The sequence below is a fragment of the Durio zibethinus genome, chromosome 12, assembly GCF_047325235.1.
Source record: "Durio zibethinus cultivar Kanyao isolate XHJ-2024 chromosome 12, ASM4732523v1, whole genome shotgun sequence".
In the NCBI taxonomy this organism is placed as follows: Eukaryota; Viridiplantae; Streptophyta; class Magnoliopsida; order Malvales; family Malvaceae; genus Durio; species Durio zibethinus.
Window position 1 is genome coordinate 11,868,613 of NC_143173.1, and position 11,951 is coordinate 11,880,563.

Here is an 11,951-nt window from a genome sequence, read left to right on the forward strand (position 1 = left end):
GTGTTAATGTCATTTCTGAACTATAAGAAGAAATACTCCAAATTCATTTTAAAAGCAGCTAAATTGCATTTTTAACAGACAAAGGAGAGGCAAACATGAATTAATTTAATTGCATCATTACTAAAATAAAGAGGATTGAGAGAAATCGTTAATCCATTATAGGAGAAGTGCCAAGCCAGCTGCCAAACGTGACCCATTTAGTCTAACAACAATTCAGAAGCCATTTCTTGACTTTGGAACAATTGAATGCTGAGTTCCTAACCCCATAAAAAGGTGTAAAAGCTAGTCAAAATGTAAACTTGTAGGGTTGACCATGGTAACTGCTACAACTGCTCCTACTCTGTCTTCAAGAACTAGTATCATATCTATTTGAGGATCTCTGATCAGTCAATACCATCCATCTTCTGATGAGGCAATCGCAAACCGTCTTCGCGATACCATGGTGGTGGGAAGCCATTGGAGACCTCAATCATAAGCTACTTGAGATCATGAGATAACACATCCGCATGGGGGCATGATCACAGTCTGATGATCTGCAAGAAAAGTTTGGCATCCCAGCCAATATTGCAGCCATTCAATGCACCCTGTCACTACCATAACCAACTGCAGCATTCTACTGTCCCTGGTCTAAGTGGTCTTCTAGCTCAATAGCTGCAAGTTTCTGATTCAAAATGGAAGACTTGAAGGAGGAGCAAAAGCTTTCTCCGATCCTTTCTAAACAAGTCTTACCCTAGACGAGTCCAGAAACAAAACGTTGTAGCTGAATTATCATCACACTAATATCATCAAACGAGCCTCTCCATGATGACAATTCAGCAAGCTTTTTGCAAGCAGAAAATGGCTTAGGTTTATCCACACCATCGCAGAAAGGCCGAACCAAATCTACTGCCTCTTGATTAGTAACCTGAAAGGCAAGAAAAAAAGTTCAATTTGACATCATAACCACGGATTTAAAATGCGGTCACACCGCATTTTCGGTCACATCGCTCGCATTTACCATGGTTACAGATATAACGGATAAAATAACGATAGTCACATCCTGATCGTGAATTTTTTTTATATTTTCACAATTTATCATAAAATAGTTTGATATAATAATATTTATTTATGATATTTTAATCTTACATTTATAGGCTAATAATTTTTTCACATATTTTAGCTATAACTCAGAATCAATATGCTATAAAATTTATAGATATATCGAAGAAAAACACAAATAATGGTTTTAGCATCCCATCATGACCGCAATTTTCTGTTTTACCGTTATTTGCGGATGTAATACATCGCTATTTGTTTATACGATGATTCAAACCTTCATCGCAGTGAGTAATAATGACAGAGGGCAGCGCTACCGCTAAATGGGGGCTGCTACACCGCACAGCAGATGCTATTTAAATCCATGACCATAACAACTCAAAAAGGATTAAAAGAACAACTTCAGTCTAAAATATACCTTATTCCAAAGACCATCGGATGCCAGGATCAAAAACTCACACTCAGGCATAATTTTTAACCTTTTCGTCTCAGGTTCTGCAATTACCCATTGTTTAAGATGTTTATCACCAATTGCTCTTGATACAGCAAGAGAACCTTGAATTCTCCAAACACCATGGCAACAATCCACATAACCACCCTACAAATTAAACACCAAAACACAACACTTTCACATTATCAATTTTCGTCTCTAAAATTTTCATTGAATTAAAAGGTCAAATTATGCAATTAGTCCATATACTTATATAAAATTAAACTTTAATCCATACATAATAATTTGCAGAAATTAAGTCCCATACTAGTTTAATTTATCATTATTGGCCCAATTAATAACAGTGTTACTGTGTACACAGATAAGTATCGTCACCTAATCAAGTAACACTGTTATCAAACTAACATTGCTAAATTAAACTAGTATGATATAGGGACTAAAGTTCAAGTTTCATATATAATTTGACCGAATTAAAATTGAACTAAAGAAAATGTTTGATTACCAAAGCTTCAATTCTGTCTCTCTCATCCTTCCTTGAAGGCTGGTGATCAGAAGTCAAAGCTTCTGCTACCCCATTTCGGCTCAGAACAGCACGACAATCACCGGCATTTGATACAACAAGATCACCTTTATGAATCATTGCAGTGACACAGCAAGCACCACCACCCAGATCTTGCTTTAGAAAATCCATGTCTGTGGTTACGTATGCGTCCCTAATTGCTTCTTCAATGGCATCCCCACATCTTTTTGATAGCTCCTCCATTGCCTTCTTATCTAAGTGCTTTGCCGCGAATTCAGCAGCCTTTGAACCCCCATGGCCATCAAAAACACCAAAGAAAGCCTGCAAAAAATCAAAGGCATCTTTTGAAATTGTTTCTAAAAAACAAATTTTAGAACTTTAGTTTTTAAAAAAATTAAAAAAATTTGAAAACCAGTTTGGGATCTCCGTTAAGATCAATAACGGCAGAGTAACAGTCTTCCATTGTCCCCCTTCGACCTCTCTTACAATAAACGGAATATCCTTCACCTTCCACCTGCACCTCCTCCTCTCCTCGCGGCGTCTCCGCCGCGAACCCCAGCTTGACCGCCATTGGGCTCGGTATTTCTATCCTCGTTGGCCTCTTCCTCTTCACCACCGAACGCACCGTATCGACTCCCGAAGAAAGCTGTTGCTTTGGGACGCAAAGGGACAACGGAGATTTCAATGATGATGATGACGGCGACGGCGGTGTCTTAACTAAGGTGGGTGACAGTGGAATTGGTGATTTGGGAGAGGATAAAGGAAGAGATGACGTCGACGGAGATGGAGGCGCTTGAGAGCCGTTGATGCGTGGAGATGAGGAGAAAGATGAACCGTCCGATTTGCAGAAAATCGAAGAGACTTTTTTGGGTGAGAAAATGGGAGAAGTTGGAACCATTAGAGGCCAAGGCATGTCCTTTTTCGTCTTTTTGCGTAGCTAAAGGAACGAAGAAATCGCCGACACGAGGCCAAGCTAACCGAAAACGAAATCGAGAAAAAGCTTTCTACTTTTATAGACACTTGAGAAGACGAATGCTACGGAGCCGTTTTGTGGTCGGTTTTTCAGGATAGAGTTTGGAGTTTGACTAAGTTGAATTCTGGATAAAGGTAGATAATTCAAGCGCCCTTTCTTCTCTGGCACCTGGGGTCAATTTCCCGCTTTGTGAGGAAAGGCCAATGGCGAGGTTAAATTATTATTAATGATATTTTAAAAAGTTTTTGGATTTTATATTTAAAATAATTATCTAATTCATGATTTGTAAAATTTAAAAAAATTATTGATGATGTACAAAAAATAAGTTTTTAATTATTATATTAGTTTATCAAATTTAAACATAGTTAATAAGAGTTATGATAATTTCTTATTTTCGCTAATAATATCTGAAATAATAATACTTATTTATTTATTCCACATTTTTCTTCCATATTTACAATAGCTTTATCTAAATAATAAATTTGATAGTAGAAAATATTAAATAATTAATATAAAAAAATATTTATCATTGTCAACCAATAAAATTTTAAAAAATTGTTAAATTTATTTTTTATTGAACTGTAAAAGTTTTTTCACCAGTACATCTTTTTTTCGGGTAGATCTAATTGTCAAATTTATTATTAATTTATTCTTTGGCGTTCTTTTTAAATAAAAAATTATTAAGGAGTTTTTATTTTTAAAAAATATATTATTTATAATTATTGTATTGCAAATAATAAATAATAATATAGTATTGTATAAAATTCATAAAAATTTGATATAAAACTCATGGATATATTTTTATATAATTTTTTATTATAATTAATTACAGTTTTATAACAAAAAATTATGAATAAAATATTTTATTTTTTTAATGATTTCAACTAGGTTGCCAATGTTACACGCTCTGTACGAAGAGTGGACAAGCTGGTTTTTAAAATGTTTTTGACTTTTTGTGCTTATTTCATTTGCTGCCGTTTAGGATTTCGTCAATTAACCAAAAAAAATCAAATCAGCAAAAACAATTTGGGAACAAGGCGAAAAAAAATAGCATAATTCTGTGGTCAACACACATTAACCAATTCCCCTGGGCTTAATTGGAGACCTGGTCTTTTCTACTGACTATTAATTTTCTTTGAACAAATTTTTTTTATTCAGTTTTTTAGATTCCTAATTGGTATCTGGTTACAGTTGGTGCCAGTCATTGGTCAAAAAATTTAGCTGTGCAAAGGAGAAAATTAACACAAATTTCTTCAATTCCCCCCTCAGCTATGCCTAAGAGCCAGGAAAATCTGGGACAGTTTTGGTTTAATCTAAAAATTAAAATAAAAGTTAAATGAAAATTATTGGCTTCATAAAATAAAAGTAAAATCGGCTTGAAAAATCCATAGAAATTAATGTAAATAATTAAGGTTTAGAATCTGTATGTAAAGTATTTAAGTTTGAATTCTCATCATTTTTTGTAAATAGATTATTTGTAAATATAAAAAGTTTTAAAAATTTTGTAATTTTTTAGGATAAAAAAATGGGCCGGAAAATGTCATCAAATTCATGCTTTTAATGACAAGTAACTAAGAGCATTTTTTTATAAATAAAGATATTTTTATTATTCAAAGGAAAAAAAAAATTGCTACAAAGAGAAAGAATAAAGTTTGTTAAAACAAAATAAAGAAAATTAAAGAACAAAATAAATGTGCACAAATAAAAAAGAAATTTTCATGAAAAACAATGTTAAATTGATTATGAGTTGGAAGTATTTTAAGTATAATTTTTTATTGTAATTTTAGAATATTTTTTAATATTATAAAAGAAAGAGAAATATGTTAGCTTGAGAATTAAAAGTCAATTTAAATAGACAATAAGATTAGTTTTAATAAAATTAAAAATAACAATAATAATAATAATTATTATTATTAAAAAATTATAAAAAAATTATATTAAATAAATTTTATTTAAATTAATATTTAAATACAATTAATAATACGATAAATTTAATTACCATACAATGGAATTCAAACCCTCCGTTAAAATTGCGAAGGATATGCCAATTAGAAGATAAGTTGTCGATTAAAATTCAAAATTCCAATCAGTAGATGGTCCGAGCATCTTGAGCCGTTCCATTGGGCGTTTGATTTAGTAAATCTACTGACTTTCATAAGTTTTGAAAGCTGGCTCTTTCCATATGAAATTTGCACTTATACTCAATTTAAAAAAAAAAAAAAAAAACCTTGTTGTGGTCGTTGTCGGTCGACATTAGATACAACTTATAGAAAGGCAATTATAAATTTGGTTAAAGCTGGCTCTTTCCATATGAAATTTGCACTTATACTCAATTTAAAAAAAAAAAAAAAACCTTGTTGTGTTCGTTGTCGGTCGACATTAGATACAACTTATAGAAAGGCAATTATAAATCTGGTCAAACAAAACGGCAAATTTATGCATTTACCAGATTTGAAGAAAAAAGGATCATAGAATATTCAAATAAATGAAAAAATTAATAATAAAATTGGTCAATTGAATATGAGACATAGTTAGAATGCGACAATAGAAAATAAGTAAAATTGTTGCAGATTCGGTGTGTGAAACATGGAAACTTAAGTTTGAAATATTAGAATAGATTGTAAACATTATGACAAGTAATTCATATTATAACTAGTAATTTTATTATTAAATAGTTTTAAATTTTAAAATCTATTTGTAGAGTATTTAAATTTAAACTCTCTCAATCTCTTATTAATAGATGATTTATAAATTAAAAAAATTTAATTTCACTTGTGGATCGATGGTTTACTCGTTATCCTATCTTTTAACTTTTTCAGATAAAAAAATAAGCCCAAAAATGTCATCAAATTCATGCTTTAATGACAAGTAACTAAGAGCATTTTTTTTTTTATAAATAAAGATGTTTTTATTATTCAAAGGAAAAAAATATTTGCTACAAAGAGAAAGAATAAAGTTTGTTAAAACAAAATAGAGAAAATTCAAGAAAAAAATAAATATGTACAAAGAAAAAAAGGAAATTTTCATGGAAAACAATGTGTAAATTGATTATGAGTTGGAAGTATGTTATGTATACATTTTTACTATAATTTTATAATTTTAGAATATTTTAGAATATTATAAAAGAAAGAGAAACATGTTAGCTTGAGAATTAAAGGTCAATTTGAATAGACAATAAAATTAGTTTTTGTGAGATTAAAAAAATAATAAAAGTTATTATAATTATGATGAAAAAAATTTATAAAAAAATTTATACTAAATAAATTTTGTTAAAATTGATATTTAAATTCAATTAATAATATAATAAATTTAATTGTGATACACTAAAATTCAAACCTCCCTAAAATTGCGAAGAATATGCCAATTAGATGAGTAGTTGTTCATTCAAATTCAAAATTCCAATCACTAGATGGTCCGAGCATCTTGAACTGTTCCATTGGACATTTTATTTAGTAAATCTACTGACTTTTACAATTTTTGAAAGCTGGCTGTTTCCATATTAAATTTGCACTTACACTAAAAAAATAAAACCTTATTGCGGCCGTTGTCGGTCGACATTAGATACAATTTATAGAAAGGCAATTATTCTAAATTTGGTCCAACAAAACTGGCTAATTTATGCATTTACCAAATTTGAAGAAAAAAGAATCATAGAATATTCAAATAAATGAAAAAAATTAAAATACAAATGGTCAATCGAATATAGGACATAGTTAGAATGTGATAATAGAAAATAAGCGAAATTGTTGCAGATTCGACATGTGAAACATAAAAATTTAATGTTTAATATTAGATCAGATTATAAATTTATGACGAGTAATTTGATTTTTAAATAAATTTAACGAGAAAGTTTATTCTTTCTATGGACAACTAATTTGTTATGGAAAAATTTTAGACATCACTTTCAAATTGTGCCATGTATTCTTTATCTCACATGTAAGCAATATTTTAATTAATTTCAACACACAATTATTCAACATCTTTTCTTCATGCAAAGATTGATCAAATATTAGTTGCTTACTATTAGTTTTCCTTGCCGTAACGGGACCTTATGAGAAGAATTCCATTTTCCATATTCTTTAATTTGATATCATTTGTTGGTCGGCTCGATTTTCTTGTTCTTTGGTTAAATCAGTCAATAAAATTTAAAAAATTAAAAATAAAAAATTAATTTAAAATTATAATACTTATTTGAATTAAACCTATTTTTAATTTAAATTAAATTCGAATATCGAATTTATATATTAAATTTAGATTAAATTTTAAATCAAAAATAAATAAATCATTTAAAATCTAATTATATAATTTTTATTAATTTTTATAAAATAAGAATAATTATTTTATTAGTAAAAAATACTTGCGTCATTCTATTATCCGACGGTGAGGTTTGTGCGTCACAACCTGTTTCCTGAACTCGCCAGACAACCCACTACGTGGCAACGACATTGGAAACGATAGCCTGTGAACCGATCACTTCATACGGATTAACCCTTTATATATATTTCCCGTCGTGGCTCCGGCATCCCCATCGCACCAATATCATAAGAAACCATGACTTCCCACCAGCAAAGAGAGGAGCTTGATCGCAGGGCTAGTCAAGGAGAGACCGTTGTCCCTGGCGGAACCGGTTGCAAAAGCCTTGAAGCTCAAGAACACCTAGCTGAAGGTAATTAAAATTTTTGTATGAAGCTTTTTGAATACTATATATAAAAACTTGTCACGTGGCCGGCGTTTAGGGAGGAGCCGGGGAGGGCAGACGAGGACGGAACAGATAGGAACGTAAGGGTACCAAGAAATGGGCCGTAAAGGTGGACTGAGCACCAATGATAAGTCCGGCGGGGAACATGCCGTGGAAGAAGGGATTCCGATCGATGCGAACAAGTTCAAGACAAGGCAGAGGATATAACATTCCAACCCTGTTGGTGGGTCGAGCTTATCTTTAGGCTAGACCTAACTGTGCTTTAAAGATGACATCATGATACTATATAATAAATACAATAAAAATAAAAAAGACAAATGTGATATTTTTAAAAAATTTAACAATAATTATATAAATTATAATAAAATTAAAAAAATTTATTTTTTGTGTTAATAATGATTATGCATTATATAATTGTAAAATATAATATAAATATATAAAATTTAATATTTTATATGATATATTTTTTATCTGTTTCAATGTGTTGAAAGCTCTTTTTTTTTTTTCTTTTTAGATCCTCTTAGTTTGTTTTTGATGTATCAAATTAATATGTACTAATTTGTTGGCAAAAAAAAAAGTCGAAAATTTTGAATATTTTCTTTTTGGTACGTACGTAATCAATTATTTTAAAATAATTACTTATATAGTAAATATTGCAAATAAAAGTACTTTTAATAAATAAAAAGAATATTATAGATGTGAGTTTATATAGACTAAAGGATAATAACTGGTAATTAGAATGATAAATCATGTTGTTTTGGAGACATTATCTCCAAAAAAAAAAATTGGTGGTTGCATTTTAATTTAAAGATCAGTAAAGGAGAAAGGGAATATTTAGGAAAAGAATTCAAAGTTAATTCTTTGATTGAATAATAAAATGGATAATATTTAAATAAGTTTTTTAATTTTACTTAAAAATAAAAATAAAAATGTAGTTTATTGTATGAAAATTTTATTTTATTATAAATAAAAAAATTATAACTATAAAATGTTTAATTTTTTGTTAAAATCTTTTTTATTCTAATGATTTTAATTTATAGAAAACTTTTATTTAAATTTATTTAGATGAATTAGATTATCAATATTTGAGGGAATATTATTTTAAACATTTTGCTTTATTCATAATTTTCAAGATTTAAAGGATTATAATAAAATAAAAATTTTAATTATAATTAATACATACAAAGATTTATTTGAATATTATTTCATAATAAAATATAAGTTTTCTTGTTAAAATTTTATTTTATTATAAATAAAAAAATTATAACTATAAAAGTTTAATTTTTTGTTAAAATCTTTTTTATTCTAATGATTTTAATTTATAGAAAACTTTTATTTAAATTTATTTAGATGAATTAGATTATCAATATTTGAGGGAATATTATTTTAAACATTTTGCTTTATTCATAATTTTCAAGATTTAATGGATTATAATAAAATAAAAATTATAATTATAATTAATACATACAAAGATTTAATTGAATATTATTTCATAATAAAATATAAGTTTTATTGTTAAAATAACAAATTTAAATTTTATTTATAATCATATTTTTATATATCAACGTATTTAAGTATTAAGCCTGATTTTATTTGTAACAATGATATATTACATACCAATGAGAGTATTTATTTATAAAAAATTGTTTAAATATTCCAAAGTAAAATATAAGTTTTATTATTAAAATAAAAAATTTGAATCTCCCTCTGAATTATAATAAAAAAAATGTATTACAGGAGAAACCAATGGTTTCTTGATTTTTTTTATCACTTTTTTTTTAAGGTTATTGTTTAAGAGAAATAAAAAAAAAAAACTTTATAAATATTAGAAATTGAAATCCTACGTAAGTGAATGAATCATTTAACATAATTACCTTTTAGTTTTGCATAAATTTGACAATTTTTCTTATGCTTTTAAAAAATTCCTAATTACAAATTGGAATGCCATCTTCTCATTGATAGAAACTACTGCAATTGGAGTCTTAAAAAGGAAATTTTTTGGCCAAAAACAACAAGAACTTCTATTTATAATGAAGATTGAATAATTAATCAAGGGGCTTAAAAGAAGGGTTTAAATTTGAAGCTTTACATATTATCAGTGAATTAATAATATTTTATTAATAAAATAAATCAAATGATATTATTTCATTAATTAATAAATTTTTAAAAAATATTATTTTTTATTTATTTTAAAATTTTAATAATACGATAACATCTTTTGATTGAATATATATAAAAAGATTAAATATAAAAATGATCCTTGTGTTTTTTTTATTAATTTAATATTTTAAAAAATAAATTATCAGTTTAATATTCAAATTTTTATTTATCATATTGAGATTAATTTTATCAATCAATTTATTGATATAATATAAAAATTTAATAACATATTAACACATATTAAAAAATTTTAATTAACACTACATCCTTAATTATTAGATCAGCATTAAAAGAATTTTTCTAAAAAAAAACTTTAAAAAATATAAAATTTAAATACCGACAATCTATCTAATATAAACTCTCCAAACTCTTGAAAAAATACTGTAATGAACAAATACGAGCACATGCAAAAGACTCGTGTCGTTCTAGTTGTCCCATCCCACCTTCGTGGCATAAAATCCACTTCCCTTTCTGCCACGTAGCCTAGCAGGCGTCATTTAAAGTGACAGCCCGTCATTCTGTACTCCCATTATAAAATTCTCACCCCATCTCACCACTGAACAGGGACGGTAATCAAGCCCGTCTCCGACGAGTTTTGGTCCGACCCAATTTTATAGGATCAAATTTTTTTTTTTTAATTTTGAGTTTCGAGTCGAATAAATTTAAATAATAGTCGAAGTCGAGTTGGTTCGGGTATGCTTAAAATTTCAACCCGACATTATTAAAAAAATATTTTTTTAATTAATTAATTAATTAATTATTTATATATATATTTATATAATAATATTTTTAAATATTTATATTTTAAAAATAATATTTTATATTTTAAAAAAAATATTTTATTAATTTCGGGTCGAATCGGATCGGGTACGGTTTACATATTGTCGGGTCGGGTTCGGGGCGAGCAAAACCCGCCCCAACCCGACCCGATGCCATCCTTACCACTGACCATACCGTTTCAATCGTGCACGACTAGCAAAAGCATTTGTCTGTCAAAAAAGCTTGGAATAATTCAAGAAAAAAAAATGGCATCAAAGCAACACCAGCCAGAGCTTGAAGCCATAAAAAAACGCCCCAGAAGAGGAAAAAGCTGAGCTTGATGCCAGGGCCAGGCAAGGAGAGACAATGGTTCCTGGTGGAACTCGTGGCAAAAGATTGGAAGCCCAGATACACTTAGCTGAAGGAAATAATAACAACAGTAATCAGTTTTCCTTTCGAAGTAGTAGCGTTTTGATTATCCATCTCTTCTTTTTTTGCTATGAAGGGAGGCACGAAGGAGGGGAGACAAGGAAGCAGCAGATGGGGAAAGAAGGGCACCAGGAAATGGGCCGCAAAGGTGGTCTCAGCAACAATGATAAGCCTGGTGGAGAAGGTGCTGCTGAAGAGGGGATTCCCATTGATGAGTCCAAGTTCAGGACCAAAAGCTGATGTACCTAGTCATCGGTAGGAAACTTATCTTTTAATAATGATCAATGAAAATGTTTATTTCACTGTTTCTTTTGTAGTTTTTCAAGTCACAACAGAACCAGTTGATATGTAAAAACCGGCTGTGTCGACCAGTGTGTTTTCTCTTTAATTATTGCTGTGTGCTTTGTATTAATGGATATGCATGTGTAGTAATGACTAAATGAGTACGTACAGTAATTACCTTTCTTTTCCTTTGTTAATTTCGAGTAGGGCTATAAATAAATTAACGTTTGTAATTTGTTCGATTATTTTTAGAAGCGTTTGAATTCAATTTATGTTTGTAACGACACCTTTTTATTCGATTTAATAAATAAATTATAATTAAATAAATTTTTTGCAAATATAAACGAAAAAAGCGATTGGATCAATCTAGCAACAATAACCTAGTGATGGTAATATAACAGCATGCCCCATTTTCATGAAAGTTCGTATAACAATGATAAAATTTTTTTAAATATAGTTTCTACTAGTTAATCTACCGTAGGTAGAAGAAGTTATATAAAAGTTTAAACTTGTCCAAATTTTTTTTTTTATATATATTAAAAGAAATCATATTTTTTTTCCTATTTACACTACTTATATCAATTGTAGTTAAAATTTCTTTCTAGGGCAAAAGAAAATATAGTGTTTGGTGAGATTTGGTTTT

At 28.6% G+C, this 11,951-nt stretch overlaps 1 protein-coding gene and 1 pseudogene across 4 annotated transcripts; one reads left to right on the forward strand and one right to left on the reverse strand.

Moving 5' to 3' along the window:
- Positions 1-85: 85 nt before the first annotated feature.
- Positions 86-3,072, reverse strand: LOC111297327 (putative protein phosphatase 2C 53). Of its 4 annotated transcripts, none has more exons than XM_089740588.1 (4): positions 2,429-3,065; positions 1,989-2,355; positions 1,454-1,633; positions 86-904 (listed from the first exon to the last, which is right to left on the reverse strand). In XM_089740588.1, the coding sequence occupies exons 1-4, from the start codon at positions 2,917-2,919 to the stop codon at positions 731-733; spliced, it is 1,212 nt and encodes a 403-aa protein (XP_089596714.1). In that variant the 5' UTR covers positions 2,920-3,065; the 3' UTR covers positions 86-730. The 4 variants fall into 4 exon arrangements, with proteins under 4 accessions (XP_089596714.1, XP_022747778.2, XP_089596712.1 ...); XM_022892043.2 differs by having other exon boundaries at positions 1,989-2,327; positions 2,419-3,061; XM_089740587.1 differs by having other exon boundaries at positions 762-904; positions 1,495-1,633; positions 1,989-2,327; positions 2,419-3,072.
- Positions 3,073-10,801: 7,729 nt separating this feature from the next.
- On the forward strand, positions 10,802-11,692 carry LOC111297524 (late embryogenesis abundant protein D-19 pseudogene; annotated as a pseudogene).
- The last annotated feature ends 259 nt before the right edge of the window (positions 11,693-11,951 follow it).